Genomic DNA, 21944 nt, shown 5'->3' on the forward strand with positions numbered 1-21944 from the left:
TATCCTAATTTCTTCTATTGTGTTGTCATTGTAGCTGTGTGTTGGGCGTTTCAGTATGACCTAGAAACGAAGCGATAGCTCATGTAGTGGACCAAAAATATTTCCTTTTTAAAAGTCCAGGATCAAGACAATGCTGATCCTGTGTTTAGATAAACTGGGTGTGACGCACAAGGAATCATACAGCTATTTCAAAGACTATTGAAGCGCATTTCCGGGTGAGTTCGCAATTTTGAGAGAAAGGCAGTTAGTTCTTGTCGCAATGCCTCCATGCGTTCTGCACATACTTTGAAGACATTTCTTACGAAACATGGCATTGTACAGATCAACCATCCACCCTACTCTTCCGATCTAGCATCAGCGGACTTCTTCCTCTTTCCCAAGTGAAAACTGCCCTTAAAGGAAGAAGATTTCAGGATGTATGTTGAAGACATAAAAAAAAAAGTAACCGCCGAACCGAACATCATCTCTTTAGATGCTTTTGCTGGCTATTTTCAGAAACTTTTAGAATGGTGTAATAAACGCATTCAATTAGTTGATGATTACTTTGAAAAAAAGAAAATTATATTTCATCTCATGCACTATGAGTTCTTTTTATTGCACCAATCCTGGAACTTCATTGGCACACACCTCGTATTAGCCCATGTTTCAGTATATGAAATTGTATATCGGAATTAGAACTGTGACTGATACTAATAACGTTGTCCTTCTACACTATGTGGTAAAGAACATGTTTGGAATCACGTCAATACGGAAATTATATTTATGAATCTTTTTTTTGCATTCGATGCTTGAGTTATTCGTTCTCCAACGAAGCATGGACATTTTCCCTCCCGGAAATGTTTTTTTTTTTATTATTCAGCAGAAGAGTTGTACCGGCCACAGAATACTCAATTTACTCACATAACGCTTACACCACGGTCTTTGTTTGTTTTGAAGCAAAACAAATCACGTGCAATACATATAATAATAATTAATATAATAAATAAATATTACTATTATACAAATAAGTGATTTTTTCTTGTGTGTCTGTGGTCGTAGTTGCCGAGAGTATATGCCCTACAAAGATTCAAAAATATATATTAATGCGCCATAAAGTAATCCTTCATCTTTATTTTATACGTAAAAAACGTTTTTTGCTTAAAGATTTAGAAGTCATCTAAACTGATGTAATAGAACAAATGCAATTATAATCTATTCGATGATTACGTAAAACAGCGTAGATATATTTAATATAAATATAGAATTTTCATTATCGCGGATTGATATATTTATTTTGTCTAGTGATTATACTGCCACATGGTTTGCAACTAAGGTTAGGCCTCCATTTGAAATTGAACCGTAAGGGTGAGTCTGAAGGTATATTGAAAAATTAAACATGGTAGGTATTTGTTTATTTAGATTTACGCTTACTCTTTGATTTATATTGTAAAGTGCAGTATGTTAATACATGATTATGTAACTTGATTTGAAAGCTTATAATTGTGATTTTTGTCTATTTGTGGGAAAATCCATTGTGTACCCGATTATCGTGTTCTTTCATGCAAGGACTTCTGCCTACAAGTACAGTTCCTAATTATAGTTGATACCTGAAAAAAAAATAGATTCTGCTTCGGAATGAAAAGGGAAATGAATATGAAAATCGACACTCGGTTTTTTTAATGATATATAATCGGATTAAAAAAAAAATGTGGCTTACCCGCACCATTCCAGGCAATTCATTTTTCACTTGTGAAGAAGTTGATTCTTGGAATAAGAAAAATGCATACACCTTTTTCTCTTTTATTTTTATTGTGTAACTGAGACAGGACGTGTGCTACAGAAATGGTGTTAGTCGCCTTCTTGCATCTCTTTTGTTGTAAGAAGTGAATCCTAGCATCAACATAACTTAGTCAAGAAATATGCTCAAGTGAAGTACCAGGTCTTTGGGTAATTGTGGTTGTTGCTTCCAATGAAGAAATTGGGATGGGGCAAAAAGGTAAATTAAATTAGGAGTGACACTTTATATATATTATGAAAAGGAGGAAATGCTTGGGAAGGGGGACAAAGTTTTTTTTTTTGTTTTCCAAAAATTTTTTATCTTCATTTGTGACTTAAAGTAAAAATAATGCACAAACCTTTTTCTCTTTTATCTCTCTGGTGTAACTGAGACAGAAAGTGTGCTACAGAAAAGGTGTTAGTCGCCTTCTTGCCTCTCCTTTGTTGTAAGAAGTGAATCCTAGCATCAACATAGCTTAGTCAAGAAATATGCCAAAGTGAAGTACCAGGTGGCCTTTAGGTAATTGTGGTTGTTGCTTCCAATGAAGAAAGTGGGGTAGGACAAAAAGATAAATGAAATTAGGAGTGACATTTTATACAGGGTGTCTGAGCTAGCGGTATCCAAAAATAACTGCTTATAATGCGAGAACCACTTATTATATTTTCTCAAACAAAAGCACAGTCCATAGGAAAACTCTCTAAGATTTGTTTTGTCACACTGTCGAGGTCACCAGTAGTCGTGCATGTGCAAGAACGGCTATTGCCTGGTTAGGAGTGCACAAAAATGGTGTCATGGTCCATTTTTTTTTCATAGAGCCCACAGTGATGGGACACACCTTGACATGCTGCAGATCTTTGCTGTACCACAGATTCCCCCAGGTTTCAGCATGATAAGATGGTGCTCCATCACACTTCCATCGAGATGTTACCTCGCTTTCGAACAAGGTTTTTCCTGGACATTGGATCGGAAGAGGAGGCTCAACTGCCTGGCCGCCTAGATCCCTGGATATGATTCCATTGTACTTGTTTGCATGGGGCTTTATTAACGACTGTGTGTGCCAGAAAAAAGTTCACGATTTGGACAATTTCAAATAGCATATCGTTGAAGCAGTTGCTCTAATAATGCCTCAGATGCTGGAAAATACTTGGCAAGAGCTCGAGTATCATTTTGACATCTGTCGAGCTAAAAAAAGTGCCCACATTGAACTTTACTACCCTTCATAAAAGCTTGGTGAATTACTCTGTATAATAACAAAAAAATATATTTTAATACACCATATAGATGCTGAGATGTGTGTATTTTTGGATACCTCTAGCAGCCTGGACACCCCGTATATATATTATGGAAAGGAGGAAATGTTTGGGAGGGACAGTTTTTTTTGCTTTCCAAAAAATTTTCATCTTCGTTTGCGACCTGAATTAATTATTTTTGTAAAAATAATGCACACACCTTTTTCTCTTTTATCTCTTAGATGTAATTGAGACAGAAAGTGTGCTACAGGAAAGGTGTTAGTCGCCTTCTTGCATCTCTTTGTTGTAAGAAGTGAAACCTAGCATCAACAAAGCTTTGATTTTTTTCAAGATGAAAAAGTAGTGTAACTACCAAACATTCTTTAACTGGGTACCATATTTCATTTTGTATACAACTGCAACTAGTTTTCAGTTGCAGATTAAGAGCTGCTGATGATATGATAGTGACCTGAATGATAGTGTTGTTTGTGGGTAGTATTACCATTATCTTTTAGTTGTAGTAGTATTAAGTAATTATTGATAAGATGTTTACTTGGATATATGAAAATCAACAAATGTTAACACGCTAGGGATATTTTATTATTATATCACATTATTTAGGCTCAGAAATAATTGTAAAGTCATGTTTTATTGAAATTATTGGAGAACAGTTCCAAAATTTCCTGAAAGTGCTTGGGAATGAATGGGTCCTTTCATTCATATGCTTTATGATGAATTACGCTTTGAGAGAGAATATTACTCCACTTGTTGTGCCAGATATGTTGGAGACAGTCTGAACTTGTATTGATATCTGTTCTTCCACCAAGCTTGTTTCATGGAAGGAAATGGATATTGGTTTGCTAACAAGAAAATGAGAAAAATGAAAGATTGTGAAAGGAATAGTCATGATGTGAAATCATTCCTTATTACAGTCACTAGGTATCTCTAAGCAGGTAGGCAGATATGTAGCATGCTGTGTGTATGCAATTTAGTGTGCGAGGATGGGCAAGATGAAACATTTCAATTACTTTGAATATTGCATGGTAGTCAGCTCCAGATGTGTCAGTGCGAGTTTTCCAGAAGCTAGAACTCAGTTGATTTTCATGTTCGCTATGTCCTGAGTGTGCCAGAATTGGTGCATTAGCTGAATATCCACTTAGCAGTTGGTTTGTCAGAAAGAGCTGATTGATGCAAGAGGCCAACAGTGGCTGACAGGACTTGTACATGCTAACAGAAAGGCTATGGTCAGTCTAATAACAGCTCAGTACAACACTGACAACCAAAGAGGCACTTCAGAATGAACTGTTTTTCATATATTGCCATGAATGGGATATCACAGCCAACAGCCGAACAAGGTTCCACTCCTATCAGCAAAAACAACGTGGTACCTTGTTCAACACTGGACATTAGAGGATTGGAAGAGCATTATGTGGCTAATGAATTTCCAATTCCTGCTTTTTGCACTAATTTGAGCACCAGAATATGCCAAAAACAACGCATGCACACCCATACCATTAAGGTATGGGGCGTGTGTTTTTGTGTACACGTTGGACCTCTCGATTCCAATAGAACATTTGGATGTCATAATTGGAAATTGTCTGATCAGGCACATCTTTTCATGGCTGCAATGTACCTGTCTGCAAAGGGGTTCATCTATTAGGATACTGTCATGTCACAGGGCTGGAATTGTACAGAGCTGATTACAGGAACTTGAGAATGAATTCAGCATAGCGATCTGAAACCACCAATATGCAACAATTGTGGGAAGCAGTTGAGTCAGTGTGGACTAGCATTCCTGTGTGGCACACTTTGGCAGCTAGAGTCCATGCCATGATAGATTCAGGCCATTCTAGGGACTGATGGGAACCTACTTGCTGTTGGGTAGGTGTACTTGATAAGTGACACTACTCCCACTATGAACTGCAGGTTCCCACCATTTTGAAATTACTGATAACATGATTGATTGTAAAAGACTTTCCAACAGAGTACTCAGTTAGTGAATAGACAGGCCTCTGTAGCCGAGTGGTCAGGAGTGGCAGTGCAGAAGAACCCTGGTCTATTCAGAACGTGTGCAAGTCTCTGCTAAATACGGTTGATCTGCCAGCCCGCACTGGACCAGTGTGGCAGATTATGGTTCATTTCCCTCATCATGAATTGTAGAGGCTTCCATCCTGCAGTGGGGTTGATAATGGCTGTAGATTTATTTATTTATAACAAATAGACAAGATATAAGTTTATAGGACATTACTTTAACACTTTTGATTTCAATGCTATTTTTTTTGGCAGATAAATGGTGTTGCAACCCTTGCATATTTTTCTATTTCCCACCTCTCCTGAAAGTTATTTAGTCACATCAAAATTCTAAATGCATTAACCAAATTTTTTATTTCAGACCTCAAAAAGAAGGAACAATGGACGAAGTAAACACGGACGTGGCCATGTTAAACCAGTTCGTTGCACCAATTGTGGCCGATGCGTTCCTAAGGATAAATCCATTAAGAAGTTTGTTATTAGGAATATTGTGGAAGCAGCTGCTGTGAGGGATCTCACTGATGCATCAGTGTATGAAAGTAAGTATTTTGATTCCAAATATATCTTCTAATACAGAATTACATATTTCAGATATACAATATGTGATCAGCAGTATTTGGGCACAAACTGGTTTTAATTCAAAACTTAATACTTAGTAGGTAGTCCTTGACTGTTTGACAGCCTCAATTCTCCTTGGCATACTTTTAGCCAACTTTTGGAAGGGGTTGGCCAGAATTTGCCTCTATTTCTCCTACAAAGCAGCTGCCAGGACTGGCCTGGTAGAAGGCTGTTTTGGCTATAGCTTGACCTAGCACTGCAGTTTGTCCTGTAGATAATTTGACTCTAAGCCAACTATGAGACCTGTATTGCATGACATTGTCCTTCCGGTAGGACTTGTTTGCATAGTATAGGGTGATATTAAATTATTGTTCGGGTTTCCATGGCCTATAATTTTCAAACCGGAAACAATAAAATAAAACTGCTTATGGAATATGAAAGTGTAACTCAAAAAGTTTTATTTGGCAATGCTGTATTTACTGCGTTGATGTCTGGGAGATATTAACGGCATTGCTTCAAAATGGTGACTGTTCAAGAGAAGGCAATGTGCCTACTTTGGTTTTTTGAAACAAAGTCTGCTATCACAATGCATCGTCATTACAGAACTGAGTATGATGTTGTTGGTTAAAACAATTTCAAGAGACTAGTAGTGTTCTGCACCAAAAAAGGAGCTGGAAGACAGCACTTTGCAGGAAGATGTTGATCGAATCCACGAAGCGTTTTCTCGACACCCACAAAAATCAACTAGATGAGCTTCTTTGCAGTTAAGCATACCACAAACGACTGTTTGGAGGGTTCATAACTGCCTTCACCTCCATGCCTACAAACCACAGATTGTGCAGGCTTTAAAGCCAAACAATATACCCTGCCATTTCCATTTGACCAAGACATTTTGTCAAACATTGAAGCTGATGAAAATTACCTTCAGAGATGGAGATTTGGTGATGAAGCAATGTTTTACGTATCAGGGAGGGCAAATCATCATAACTGCAGAATATACGGGGATCAGAAAACCCTCACGGCATTCGAGAATTCGAAAGAGATAGTCCAAAGGTCAATGTTGGTGTGTGCTTTGTCACGTTTGGAAGTTTTGGGGCCCTTTTTCTTTGCGTAAAAAACAGTGATAATGGTGACCTATCTGGACATGCTACAGCTGTATCTGTTACCCCAGTTGGAAAATTGTCAGCCAAATGTGGTGTTCCAGCAAGATGATGCACCGCCACATTGGGCTCTTATTGTCCGAGATTTTCTTGACATGTATTTTCCTGGGCACTGGGTTAGGCGTGGTGGACTGATTCCGTGTCCTCTGTGCTCACCCAATCTAACGGCGCTTGATTTCTTCCTGTGAGGATACGTGAAGGACATTGTGTACAAGACCCCTGTGACCTCTCTCGATGAACTGAAGCTCAGAATTGTTGCTGCAGTTGAAACAGTTACACTGCAAATGGTGGAGAACACTTGGAGGGAAATTGAATATTGCTCGGACATCTTATGTGCCACGAAAGGTGTGCATGTTGAAGTTGTTTAGCATTCTGCAGTATTGATTCTATAGGTAATAAAACTTTTTGAGTTACACTTTCATATTCTGTAAGCAGTTTTATTTTGTTGTTTCCGTTTTGAAAATTATAGGCCACTGAAACCCCGACAATAATTTAGAATCACCCTGTACTCCTATAGTATAGATAGCCATAATTATCCAAGTAGTTGTGGTTAATGCTTTTGGGAATTACCACCAGCGGACCAAGTCCATACCAGCTGAAAAAGCCCCTTGCCATCAAACTCTACTATAGATCAGGAGTGTCCTACTTAATTTGTGATGTGATCTACTTTTTTCCTTCAAAATGTGCCGTGATCTACCATCTCAAAAATTACATTGCACAAGGTGCACAAATCAAGGGATGACTGTATATTTAAAATTTGTCGTGATCGACCGAAATTAAATCCGCGATCGACTCGTTGGCCACCCCTGCTATAGATGACAGTGCACTCTCCCTTTCCCTTGGCAATTCCACTCTAAGAGCCACAATCATTTGGAATAAATACCATCCCACATAGTTTTAATTGGTGACCATGATGTTGTACTTTTGTGTAGTTTTACCAGTGATTCCAAAGCTGTGAAGCTTTCTACAGATGGTTGACATATTGAGATGTTCCTGCAGCCTCTTAGGCTGCTCCGTGATGTATTCCACAGATCTCATGTATGAGACAAGAACTACCCTCTTTGTGGTTCATTCTGTGGCAGTCTGTATATGTTCATATTTGCCAAATAGGTGGTCACCTAGGATGCCCACAAGAGCCCTTAATATGCTCCGCTCGCTGTCCTCCTTATCCTGGGGTGCAGACCGATGCACCCTTTTACGGCTTTACCGTGCACTTGTGCGATCCAAATTAGATTATGGGTCCCAAGTATATTCTTCAGCCAGAGACAGTGTACTTCGATGGCTGGATCCTGTCCATCATCAGGCTATACGTATTGCTACTGGAGCATTTCGAACATCTCCTGTCCAGAGTTTATACGTCGAAGCAAACGAACCACCGTTATCCTTTCGACGTAAGCAGTTGTCTTTAAAGTACGCTTTAAAACTGAAATCCCTGCCAGACCATCCCACGTGGCCCTTCGTTTTTGAGCCACGATGGGAAAACTTGTACAACACCCGTAAGACTGCCAATCGTCCTTTTGGTATTCGTGTCCAAGAGCTACTCAACGAACTCAATATCAAGGTAGACAAGGTTGCCCAAACATCCAAGCAACCCTTTCCACCCTGGCATGCTCGTGTCCCGGCATGCGACTTGTCGCTTAGAAACTGGAGAAAGTCGGACACTCCATCATGCGTCTACCTGCAGCTCCATTCAGCACACCGAACTGAATATTCCGACTTCGCGCCAGTCTACACAGACGGTTCGAAGTCAGAATCATATGTGGGATCTGCTGCTGTCTTCACAGACAGCACTATCTCAGAGCAGATTCCCTCTGAATGCAGCATATTTACTGCTGAGCTGCACGCTGTAGAGTTAGCCTTGGACCATATTAGTAAATGCCAATACCAACGGTTCATTTTATATTCCGACTCTCTTAGCATGTTACAGGCTGTAATATCTGTGAGGTATAATCCCCATCCAGTTCTGTCTAGCATTCAGCAGAAGATTCACGTTCTCCATGATCGTGAATATGACATCCGCTTCTGCTGGATTCCGAGCCACATTGGGATTAGGGGAAATGATTTGGCTGACGCCGCAGCCAAATCAGCAATTCCCAATAATAACCGTTGCCTGTTAGTCCCTTATACAGACTACAGGCAAATAATACATCAAAACATACATTCCCAATGGCAGGACTCGTGGAATAGACAGACTGCGAATAAATTATATTGTATAAAGCCTGTAATTGAACCGTGGCAGTCTTGTCTGCGCAGGAACCGTAAGGAGGAAGTTGTTCTAGCTCGTCTCCGCATCGGACACAGTCATCTTACACATTCTTTTCTGCTGAGGGCAGATGACTGTCCTATGTGCGAGCAATGCGACACCATTTTATCTATTAATCACATTTTAACCGTATGTCCACGTTTTAGACATGAACGTGATTTATACTTTACCGTTTTTAGTCATCTGGCTGAGCCTTATACACTCAGTCAGATTTTATCTGACAATGACCATGTGTCTGCTGTTTTTAGCTTTTTAAAATCAATAAACATTTTTACTGCCATATAAAATTTACATTTTATTGTGCTTTTCAATTGATTTATCTTTTATACTTTTGTTAATATTTATTTTGACATGGTGACCTAACTAGTTAGGTCACTGAAAGTTTCAATTTTTATTAATGACATGGTCTTGGCGCATTATAGCCCTAGTAGCTAATGCGCCAATAAAACCAAAACCAAACCAAACCAAACCTAGGATGCCAAAAAATCTAGGCATACTTTTGTTTTTAGATTTTGAGTATAGGGTTGCCAGTTGACTGGTTCACCTAGGGTTTCAGTTGCTAGCAGATGATCTAAGGCTGCATCTGGCTTCATTGAACACATTCTCTGAATGTATAGTGCCATCAGAGCAAACAGTTTTTCATTGAGGTATCACCATTATCTTCCATCTTTGAATAGCATCTGTCACAGTGAATTTTTGGTAGTTTCCAAACAAGTCACAGTTATATGCACAGGAAGGTTACCAATGTGGCATGTATCTACCATCCCTCATTGAAAGCAGTCTTCTCTACAACTCATATTGGATTCTAACATACACATTGTTGGTTCACGGGCAGACTCACCAGCTTTATATTAGTATGTCTAATATAAAGTTGGTGGGTCTGTACTAATTGCATGTGTGGATTTCTGACAAAAGTATACAATATGCTAACAGTGGTGTCTAAATATACTTTTGGTCATATAGTGCATATGAGAAGTAAACAAAGAATGGAATTAAGTGATATAGCTGATGGTTTCTTATTCCTAATTCTCTGTTTATGTCCTTCCCTGCAATTAAAATAGAGCATGTCAGGATAGTGTTGTTTGTGGGTAGTATTACCATTATCTTTTTGTTGTAGTAGTATTAAGTAATTATTGATAAGATGTTTACTTGGATATATGAAACTACCCTGTCAACTTTCACTATATTACACGTAAACAGGTTCTAAATTTTGTTTATATAATAGTACTGTGGTATAATGCTGCAGTTGAAAAATGAGACTGATATTATGAGATGAGTGCTGGTGCTGTCATCTACTAAGCATAAAATGAAAGAGTGACTGTTCCTCGAGCATTGCAGTCAGGGTCAGTGGAAATTGTCGCCATTTCAGAATGGCGAGTTGAAATGCACAACTTTTCTGTGTTGTGGAGGGACAATGGAGCAAAGAGGAAATATCGATTTTTGAGTTTTACTGGGCAAAAGTACCACCGAAATGTTTCAAAAGATGGAGCAAGTGTGGGGAGAGAATTGTCTCTCATGCATGTGTGTTTGAGTGGCAAATGTTTCTACCATGGAAGAGAATCACTGGAAGACAATGAGCATCTGGGCCTAGCAAAAATGGTTTGGAAGCCAGGATTGATTGAAAAGGTGCAAGGAATCATTACCAGTGTGCAATGCTCCAAAACAATTTCAGATCTCTACATTAATAAGGAACTCATTTTACAATAATCCAGGATTTCAGAAAAACCCAGGTCTGCTGCTATCTAGATAGAATTAAGCATGAAATGAAAGTCATTGTTCCTCAAGCACTGCAGTCAAGGTCACTGTCAGTGACCCCTGGATTGAAGAAAATGTAGGTCTACATGCAGTTTGTTCCACATTTGTTAACAGATGGTCAATGACAGGTGCAAGTTGAGCACTGCAGAGAACTCATTGAGACCACTGAAAGCAAGCCCAACTTCCTGAATTCAATCATTGCAGGTGACAAGAAGTGGTTTTCGGTACAACCCAGCAGTCAAGCAACAATAGTGTAAGTCAGCAAACTCTATGATAGTAAAGGAATTGTGCACAGAGTTTGTGTCCGGTAGCCATAGTGTTGCTGCTGCTGCTGCCTACTATCTGGACATTTTGAAACATTTGTTGCAGAGAATGTCTGGTTTCTTTTGCACAATGCACCAAGCTACAGCACTCATTGTTCAGGAGTTTTTGGCTAGCAAAAAAATGTACTGTTGCATCCAACATATTCACCAGACTTAGCCACTTGCAACTTTTTTTGTTCCCAAAGCTCAAGGCACCACTGGAAGGCTGTTATTTTCATGGTGTCAACATCATTCAGAGTTGTGACAAGAGTATTGAACAGTATACCAGTCACAGTTGTTCCAGTTGCTTTGTGATTGTTGTATATAGTAGGAGGAAGTTACTTTGAATGAAACAAGGTTAGTTGATGTGTGTGGTTTTTTTTTTTTTTTTTTTTTCCTTCTCATTTTCCAATTGCTGTATTGTGTATATACACTTGTGTATTTTTATACAATACCATATTTAGCCAGTTAGTCTTGCAGGTAGCAGTGTTCACTCTTCTCCTACACCGTTTGTGGGGAAAACCCGAGTTCGTATGCCATCAATGATGCAGAGAATTTTTATGGGATTTTTTCACAACATGGCTGAGTTAGTGTTAGATGAGAATCACACGGTTTTTCATTCAGCAAGACGACTAACAATGTTGCTGTTATTTGGTTTTTAGGAGCATTAGCAACTAAGTCTGTATTGCTCCGGGGATATGCGGCGGTCATCCCTGACCTTTCCGTGTCCTCCATATTTGGTGGTCATGGGCTCGAACCCCGGTCTAATCAAGAAGCATATGCTACGCACTGCTGCTCCTGCCCACCTGGCTACGGAGGTGCCCTGACCAACAAAACACAGTTTACAGATATATGATATACTGATGCCCTGGCCTTTGTTACTTTGGCGGTTGACACATACCTAACTTAGCCAGCAGGCTATGTCGGGATAAAACATTTTTGGTTCAATAAACAGATTTTATTCATTCATAGTCATTATAATGTACCTAGAAATTTACTGCCATGATTTACACTTAACACGTCTAATCCCACTGTAATGTAGTGGTTGGGGTAGTGTGAGAAATGTAAATTTACCTCTTTATGAAATGTGCAGTATTTTTTACCAGTTTTATTAACCCTTAAAGCGTGAGTGCATGTACACACAAAAGAAGTAGAAATTAATTAGTTGCAATGTGTTTGGCTGGCCACCACCTTTTTAACAAAATGAAAGTGACCAGGACAGTGATATAAATACTTTTTGTTCAGAAGTGGAAACATTTTAAGGATATGGCAAAGTGATTGTCAAGAACTGCTTCCACAGGAAAGATTGTTAAACCTCTTTTTTTGGAACTAAAGTCATTCTGCTGCACTGGGTTCCCTATAATCAAACTGCAGTTGATTATTAATTCATAAATGCTCTGGTGTCACTTGGGGAACAGCTTTATTCAACACCTAAAAATGTCTAGGTGTTGAATAAATAGTAATTGCTACAGTAGGTAGGATAATGCTAGACTGCATATTGTACACATAGCATGAGAGATACTGAACAGCTGTTGGAAGTATTGCACTAAAATATCCCTCTGTGCCCGGTGTCCACATAAAATGTGAGGTAATAAAACAAACTGACAGCAAATGGGGTTTTAAAAAAAAAAAGTCACTCTACTGCAGTGAAGAGAATATCAAATAAACAGCTTGCTGTGCATATTTAAAAAGAGAATAAAATATTTCAAGGACTCTTTCAGAAATGAAAACTGTCACTAACATGGGGTGTTTCCGATTCTGAGTAATAAGTAGAGTTTCAAAATTCTTCAGACACCCTCTTCATACATCTTTGGATGTATGAAGATATGTAACAAAGTGGTTGTTCTTTGGAACAAACACTTTCTTACATATCTCCTGAAAATTACTGTACCAAACAAAGTTAGTTTGTTTTGTCTTTTCGGTCTGTGCCCCATGCTAGAGTTTAATAAATGAAAACATTTTAAAACGGTACATCACAATATCAAAATTTATATCGGACAAATCTGTTAACTCAATTATTGTTTTTCTGTGTTTATGCATGCTAAACTTAACTCGTTGAAAGTAATAACTTGTTTAGCCAGTAGAATTGCAATCACTTATTGCAGTAGAATTAAGAAAATATATTAAGTTTACACACTATAAAATGAGTTAAACATATTCACTCCAGTTGTCAGAATGATATTTACTGAATATGCATGAAAAGGGGTTATGATTTAGTCAAACATAATTTTCCACGCAGTGTAAACATGTGGCTAGGTAGTAATATCCACAATATACAGGACCTTCACAAGTAGGAAAAAGGGTAGTATTTTCCATTTGTATAAGAATGGCCAGATTGCATTTAGAATATTTTGTTCATGTCTGGAGGCCACACTTGAAGCATTAAGCAGTACTGCAAGTGATGTGCCATAATGCATATTGGTGATTATTTTTAAGTGGTCAATACATGAGTGGTGTAAAAGTGAAGGCACTTGACATTAACTGCTTGATTCTGTTGGCACAATGATTGAATTCTAGGCTATTAGCAGCAATGCTTATTCAAAGCCTTGTGCATGTTTTTATTTATTTATTTACTTGTGTTGAGGTTAGTTTATGTATATGGAATAAACCTTGATATAATTTTGGATTTTGTTCTGATTTACAGCTCAGTCCAAAAGTAAGTGTTTGTTTTTAGCTACGAATTCCAGACTTATTTTTTTTATTATTATTATTTGTGAATTTTTGGAGCATTGTTAAATGGGCCAACATTTCATAAATGGCAGTTTTACTCAATGATTTTTCACATTTAGGTTACTTCATCGTCATGAAATAAACCCAAAAGATTTAATTTTTCTGATTACATAATTACTTCATTGTTTTTATGCTTCTGTTAAAAGCATAGACATGCATCTTCCTTGGCTGTCAGATATGCCATTATCTCTACTCTTAACAGCATGAAAAAAAATATCCCCACAGAGAGATCAGGTGTGCAATAAACATTGTAGGATTAAAAAAACTGCTTATAGGTTTCAATTTACAAATGAATAAGACAAAAAAAAAACGTTATATTAGCAAGACCGTATGCCTGTAGGGGAAGATCCTCTTGTGTTTATTAGATGCATATCACAGTAAAGCACATTCTCATTTATCCTCTTTTTCTTATGTTTAAGCTATCTCCTTTCAGTCATTGGCAAACTGTATCTTTAATGTATTTAAATAACAAATGTTTGAATGCCTAATTGTAGTTAACTAAAATGGATATAGTCACAATGAATCTGACAGACATTTTGACTTCATTTGCCCTTGTGTCATGAAACACACAACAAAAAAAAAGCTTCTTTGTATGTCTCTTTATGGATCACCATAGGAGCCTCCAGCTTTCATAAATTTTTGGTTTTTATATTTCAAAGGTTACAATCAAACACCTGTCCATCCAGTATTTTAGACATGTCCAAAATCTTTACCAGTGCCTTAAACAACAGCCAAGGCTTTTGAATCACTGCTCTCTTCTTGGTTTCTGTGATATCATTAAAGTTTCCTCTTGCCATATATGCCAAAATTTCAGTCCTCTGCAGCTCTTCTTACATCAAATGATGGATACCTTACATTTACAGGTCATTCATGTCAGGCAGCAGCTTCCTCCATGCATTCCAGGTTGATGGTTTCATTTCATGTAAAGATTTGTTTTTATTTGTTACAAAGTCTGCAATGTACTTTTTCTATCAACTACCAAGTGACATCGAGAATCACTGTCCATTTGGTTAGGAATTCTCACAAATTTGTAGTGGGTGTAATGTAGCTTAAATATTGTATTTAAGCAATATTAAATGTGCACCTGGCCCATTGGTTTGATCAGAGCCATATCTACACCTCTGTAGTATAACTACTTTAGAGGCAAGTATGTATATATGCTGTAAATGTAACAAAGGCTTGTGGAGAAACTACTGATTAAGTAAAACCATGACTATTAAATCCACTATACAAAGGCATAACCCATAAATATTGAGGGTTTATTGTGGTTCAGTTATTTAGTAGTTTACTTACCTGCTCCATCCAATTTACATATACACATAATCAGTTTAAGTGCAACTCTGGATTCCCATTTCTGAGCTACCATAATTCTGTACTGTTAGCAGGATGCTATTCTTGTGCCTTTTTAATTATTCTTACATATGACTTGAACTTGTCTTTTTTTTTATTCATAGCATATGCTCTTCCTAAATTGTACTTCAAGCTGCACTATTGTGTATCCTGTGCAATACATTCTAAGGTAGTAAGAAATAGATCAAGAGAGGCAAGAAAAGATAGAACGCCTCCTCCAAGGTTCCAAAGACCACTTGGGGTAAGTTTTTTTCCCTCCTGCTTTAAAACAAATTTTTTATTTCGTAAGGTGTGAGAACATGTCCTTTTTATTATCTTAGCCCTTATAAATGAAGTTTAGGATGGGGGGAGCAGCTTCCATGGATTATTTTTGAAGCAAGTTTGCCATTTTCTCTTCAAAAACAAAATTATATACTTGCTACTTTTTCTGATTTATCACCAGCTGTAATGTTTTTACAGTATAGCATTATAAGTTACATATATATACACACAGCCAGGCCTTGCATAATGCGATTTTCAGTTAACACTATTTGAAAAATTATACCACTTTTCACTTTACACAATGCAAATTTCCAGTTAATGCGATCCTTTTTTTTTATGCGATGGTTGAAAAAGATTTGAATCACGCGTTAAGCTTACCGCGAGTCGTACGGTCAATAAACAAACGTTTGCCTGCTGCCCGTTTCGGTGTGTTCCCTCAACCATCGGAAGAAGACGTGTTACTTGTTTGTCTCTTGCTAATAAAGTCAATGCACACTTGCATAAAAATTCAAATTTTTAAATGAGCCGGATGAAAATGTTACCTCGAAGGAGATAACACGGTAAAAGAATTAGATGAAATCTTTCGTATCGCACAGAACCTCTGCGATATTTATTTCGCTAGGGCCCAGAGAAGATTGTTGTCGGCTATCGGAAATTGATTGATGAAAAGAGAAAGTCAACACTGTTCAAATATTTCGGCAACAGTCATTTCTTCATTGTGTATTTTATGTCAGAGGTTCCCAAGCTTTCTCGGTTCACGGCGCCCTTAGTGTCTCAGTAATTTTTTCAAGGTGCACCCAGACCAAAAGAAATACCTAACAGTTCCGTTTAGTAGTTAGGTCCAAACAACTTAATAAGAAATGTTGAAACTGTTAACTATCTCGAGCTAGTAGTTTGCGTGGTGTCTGACAGATGTTGAGTATCGCTGTTTCCCTCGAAAATTTAAAATATTCCGCGGTACACAGTTTGGGAACCGCTGTTTTATGCAATAAACATTTAATTCCATAATTATTTTCATTATCTTTTACATTGTATATAGTTAAAAAGTTATTTAAAAGATATTTTTTAAATTCTTTATGGACATTCCAGGAGGTCAAGGACCAATTATAATTTTTTCTATTGATTATTATATTCGATTAACACGTTTCCGTTTTGCACGATGCACTCGCGGGACGAATTAATCGCGTTAATCAAGGCCAGCCTGTATATATATATTCCAAGTTGCTTTGTCCTGTATTTATGCATTATTAGGTCTTGGAATGGACCAGGGTACACTGAAATTTTTTTCTGGTTTATAATACACATTAGTAATATCATGTACATACTTCATTATTAAAAATAAGATGTTTTATTTATGAGCATTCTGTTTTATAAAATTTTCCATTTTGCTGCTGCGTATAAACTTGAAAAAAATGGAACAGAATAATACTCTCTAAAACTCGGGTGTGTGTGTCTTCCTATATTTGCTCTGCACATTTCCTTTCTTTAAACCATTACTGCTCATAATGTTGTCTTTGAAGTAGCACACGAGGAAAGAAAGTGGCTGCAAGTCATGCTGCTGTAAATGCTTATAGCAGTTTGACTTTCTAAAGTTGAATATGTAGCAGTCACTCGAGATTTGACAGGAGTTAAATTCTGTGATAGATTTTGTCACATCACAATTTTTTGGTGTTTTGCATGTTCATTTAAGTGTAAAATATGTACTTCATTATTTGAATATTTTGCAATTTCTGTTAAATAGATATGAAAATTCATTACGCAGAACTGTTAAGTGGGGCGAATTTTATTAATTGTTAATTCAATTAAGTTATTTGATGTGTTATGTATTTTGAAGTCACCATTCCCTGAAAGTAGTATAGGGAATGGCGGTGACAGTTTTATATGTGCACTTTAGTACAGATTACCCAAAATGCATCTATGGTGATTTTTGAAGTCTGAATTAGGTACAACACTATGTGAATAGGTTGTCTAATTTGAAAAGACTGGAACCAGCTGCCAGAAAACATTTATTATTGATATTGAATAGAGTTAGAATAAAGTTTCTAGTGTGCCACATCATTATACAGGTATAAGATGCTTTTTAATTTTTATTCTTCCACAAGAATTGTGTGCAAAAAAAACAGTTTCTCTAATTAACTCACATTAAAGGTGTATCCATAATCCATTCACTGCTGAAAAAAAAAAATACATTGATGGCTAGCAGTGAAAAGTGTGTGATTTTCCAATGCAGGTGCACCTTCACCTCACTACATTCTACACTTGTTTTGAGAGAGAATGACATCATACTTCAGAGAAAATACTTTCACATTGGAGAATTTGAAGAAAGTCAGCTATACTTAAAATAATTCACGATGGGGAATGTGAAATCTTTTTCATTTCCTTACCCATAATAAACAAGGGTCACTGAGTTGCTTTTGTGCCATAATAGTTGTGCAATTCTGTACGAGTTGTATATTGTTTTTAACTATATGTGATAATACCATATTCCGTGCAAAAAAGTGATATTTTCTTGGCTTGCAATAACTACTCTGCTAATTACAGCTACCTATGTTGGACATAGATGTCTATAAGAATTGGTGACCAGTTTGATGTTACTTGAGAGAGGATGCTCTTTGTAGCTGCAAAAATGTGCATTTGATTAGTTTAATGTTTGTATAGAATTTAAATCTATTTTTATTTATTTATTTTATTTTTTTTTTTTTGCACGTAAATAGGTTGTCTAATTTAAGGAACTCTGAAATCTTCTTAAGGAATTTTTCTTGCGTTTTCAATACTACTTTGACAAACCAAATTAAAAGATAAAAAATATAAAAATTTATTAAAATTAAGTTGTGTGGTGCTACTACACGATGACAAGTTAGTTTCCATATTTTGTGTTCATTGGAGAGTCTCTGGTCTTGCTACCCTACCTTTCTATCAGATAATAAATAAACATCCTTTATTGGTCATACCTCAGCTACATAAATGCTATGCAGAACATGAATGAAAAGTGACCCCCCCCCACAAACACACACCTGTGTGACCTGTAGGCTGGTCTAACATGAGTATTACGTAGTTACATTGATCATATTTTATACATTAATTACTTAAAAAAAAACAAAAAAACTGGTAAATGATACTTTTATGTATAACATAACATGATTATCTCTGACTTAGTTGTCTAATATATCAATTGAAGTACCATGGTCTCATGGTTAAAGTACAGCTTGTTAATGATGTTAATTAGCTGATTACAACTGGATTAGAAAATTTTAATAAGACATGGCATTTTTTCTAATTCCTTATACATAAAAATCAAAACAGTATGCTGGATTTAGATCATTGCAAATGAAACTTGTTAATTTACTTTCATATTTCATCTTATGAACTTGGTTCATTGTGAAGGTTGCGCACCCTCTGGTATTCTATCACAGCTGCGGTGCATTTCTCGTTTAATTAAGGTTTGAGTTATTCTGACCTATAACTTCAATTGTGCTGGAATGATCAACCTGATGTGTTTGGGATATGCTTTAAACCTTCATACAAGTTAACTAATAACACAAAACAGGATACTAATGACCGTGTATACCCTTCCAGTGCCATATTTGAAGAATTGGCTGGTGCAATACCTTTGCTTGCCAACAAACAATGACTAATCAATCAATATCTTATACGTTTCACTACAAATGTTACCTTTTTAAAGGTAATGCAGTTTTTTGTCCGCCACTTTATCATTGACAAGACTCCATGACCTGCTCTGGCAGCCCGTCTGCACTGCTCAGAGAACTTAATATCTGACTGCACAATTACCACCAGGTCTTTTTCACTCCACTTCCCTGAGTGTAGTACCATACAGTTGGTACACTTATCTTGGGTTACTGCTACCCATATTCAGTACTTTGCATTTGCCAGTGTTAAACTTCAGTTGCCACTTCTCAGCCCATCTGCCTAACTTTTCTAGATCCTGTTGCAGTAGTATACTGTCATTAACAACCCTGCCAACCTTTGTATCATCTGTAAACTTGGACATTAAGCCTGATATACCTTCATCAATATCATTGATAAATACACTAAACAACAATGATCCCAGGACTGAACCCTGGGGGAACTCTAGTAATAACATTAGTCCACCATTAATGTGTATTATGTGCTGAAAAAGAAATTTGACACCATATTCTTTAGCCACTTGGAAAATTGTACTTGAAAAAATTTGCGAATTTAACTTCTAAATCTTGTATTGTAATTTAATACTGTTTACACTTTGCAACTGTGATTATTTAATGAGACTTGTATGATGCAAAATAATCAGTTGCTTCTAATCTGAAGACCCATAAATACATCAGCTAGAACAAATGCATCTGGCATTAGGATGGTATGTTTGATTTTTCCCATTTTTTTTAGTGTTAATAACATGCAGTGAAATATGGTAATATCTAACACAAGTCACATTCGTTGTAGTTTACATATATAGTGGATCTTGAGAAAATAAGCAATTTGCTTATTTGGATCAGGTTTTTTTATTTTCTTAGGCAACCAGATATTTTCACTTATCTTTGAGTTTAATGAGACTTGATTATACTTTTATAAAAAGATAGTGATAATTTTTAAAAAATAAAAAATATAAAAATGGTAGTTTAATGAGATACAATCTTAACTTTTTAACATTTTTCTTTTTCAGGATATGCCTCGTCCTGCAGTGCCCCGTGTCATCCAGAAATAAATTAGAGTGGAATGTAGCATTTGTTTAATAAATTTTTCCAAAGAGGAAAATTATTTTTAAATTCCTTGGTTATTCTTGTCTTTACCAAACTGATTATTCCCCATCACTGCTACAGCAATTTCAGATACACACTTAATCTGAGTATGATTAAAATTTGTAACATCAAGATTCTTTATTATCCACATTGTTGATTTTTAAGAATTTATTTGTAATTCTTGAAAAAAGCTGATTTTGTATGCCAGAATTCCCTCCACCCACCCCAAAAGACCTCTTGGGGTGGAAGATACAGTGTGCAGTGTAATAGCATGCCCTTTGAGTTGACCAGGGTTCAAACCCTTCACTGCTTAATATGATCAATCTGCTAACCCTCACTGGACCACAGATTATGGTCCTTTTTGGTCCTTTTCGCTCAACATGAATTGTTGAGGCGGCTTCCATCCTGCAGTGGGTTGATAAAAGCTGCCTTATACCTTTTTTTATTTTTATTTATTTTTTTTTTACTACTTAAAAGTATGCAACAATTATTCTTTGTGACCTCGTTTTGTTTTGTTTTGTTTTTTTTTGCTCTGCTGAATTTTCATTGTCAGGTGTGATTGTTTTGTATTATTTATCTAATGCAAATATTTTTGCCTTAGTTTTGAATGAATGCCAACCTCAATTTGAAAATCTTAAAACTGCACCCCTGCTACAATAATTCTATCCAGTGGCCACTGAGAAATTTCAATTTCATAGCCTCATACATATGCAAATAACAACAGAAGATAGTGTAATATTTTTTAGCTCTTTGTATATGGAAATGTAAAAATACAGGTTCACAGCTAGATTACATTTTGTAAACCTGTTCAGCCTAGTTTTTTCTACAGATAGTGGACAACTTTGAATGCGATGCTATCATAAAATAGCTACAGCTTTTGTAAGGGGCTTGAATTTGAAAGAAATCATCGATGATATGGTACATACCCAGGCCATAATTATGAACAGGCACATGAGGCACTAGCCTTGGGCCACACCATGTAGAGGTTATGTACTTTTAAATGGTTGACTACACTTGACAAGTCACATTGATCAGTTAGTGCTAAAAATCAGATTTATTACAAGAGATGGTAGAATTAAAGAAAGATGCTTAGACTTTCTTCCTGTGGAATATCACATTGCAGAATATCTTGAAAAATCATTTTAAACAAGTTATCTGAGATTCATAGATATCAAAAAATTGAGGGGGCAAAGTTATAATACTGCCAATATGGGCAGGAAATACTGTATTCTGGTTTTCAAGCTATAATAAGGCAACATAGCCCTACAGCATTTTATATACCATGTACTAGTCTCACTAAATTTGTAGGTAACTATGCAGCAGAATCTTGTTTATTACAGAAACTCTCCGACTTATGGTAATTCGATGTTACATTAGTTTTTGTTAGCTGGTGGAAACTTATTTTGCCTCCTGTGATCAAAGTGACTTGTCGGGTGTAGTCAACCATTTAAAAGTACATAACCCCTCTATGGTGTGGCCCAAGGGAAGCTGAAAATATGTTCCCTTTATAAGAATCAGTTTTTGAACGCCTTTGATATTTTTCTAAAGCACGTTTCTGGAGGTCATGGTCATAAAAAAAACGATTTGCACTTTCCGGTTTATTGGGCTTTTCAGTTAGTGCATCTAATTATAAACGGGTAGTAAACTTGATCTTACTGCAATTGTGATAATACTGATAACTGCAATTGTGTGGGTTTTTTACACTTTTGGTTAAATTTTTCCCCCTCACTGAATTCTTCAATCATAAAAAACAAATTTTCAGAATCTTCTCTTCATTCCTATTTAATTATTACAATGATGAAGGGAAAGGGACCAA

The 21944-nt window shown here is 36.6% G+C and overlaps 1 protein-coding gene across 1 annotated transcript; it reads left to right on the top strand.

Moving 5' to 3' along the window:
• Nucleotides 1-1288: 1288 nt before the first annotated feature.
• LOC150086585 (small ribosomal subunit protein eS26-like) lies at nucleotides 1289-20155 on the top strand. The gene is made up of 4 exons (XM_090371472.1): nucleotides 1289-1378; nucleotides 5378-5555; nucleotides 15239-15375; nucleotides 20053-20155. Exons 1-4 carry the CDS (start codon nucleotides 1376-1378, stop codon nucleotides 20092-20094), a joined length of 360 nt encoding a protein of 119 aa, XP_090227598.1. The 5' UTR covers nucleotides 1289-1375; the 3' UTR covers nucleotides 20095-20155.
• The last annotated feature ends 1789 nt before the right edge of the window (nucleotides 20156-21944 follow it).

The sequence above is a fragment of the Mastigoproctus giganteus genome, chromosome 4 (assembly GCF_048544385.1).
Source record: "Mastigoproctus giganteus isolate SK-2022 chromosome 4, ASM4854438v1, whole genome shotgun sequence".
Classification (NCBI taxonomy): domain Eukaryota; kingdom Metazoa; phylum Arthropoda; class Arachnida; order Uropygi; family Thelyphonidae; genus Mastigoproctus; species Mastigoproctus giganteus.

Excerpts from the sequence above, each read along its gene's own strand:
- LOC150086585 (XM_090371472.1), top strand. Across the intron at positions 5,556-15,238 it reads TGATGCATCAGTGTATGAAA|CATATGCTCTTCCTAAATTG; the intron begins GTAAGTATTTTG and ends TTTTATTCATAG. Across the intron at positions 15,376-20,052 it reads GGTTCCAAAGACCACTTGGG|GATATGCCTCGTCCTGCAGT; the intron begins GTAAGTTTTTTT and ends TTTCTTTTTCAG.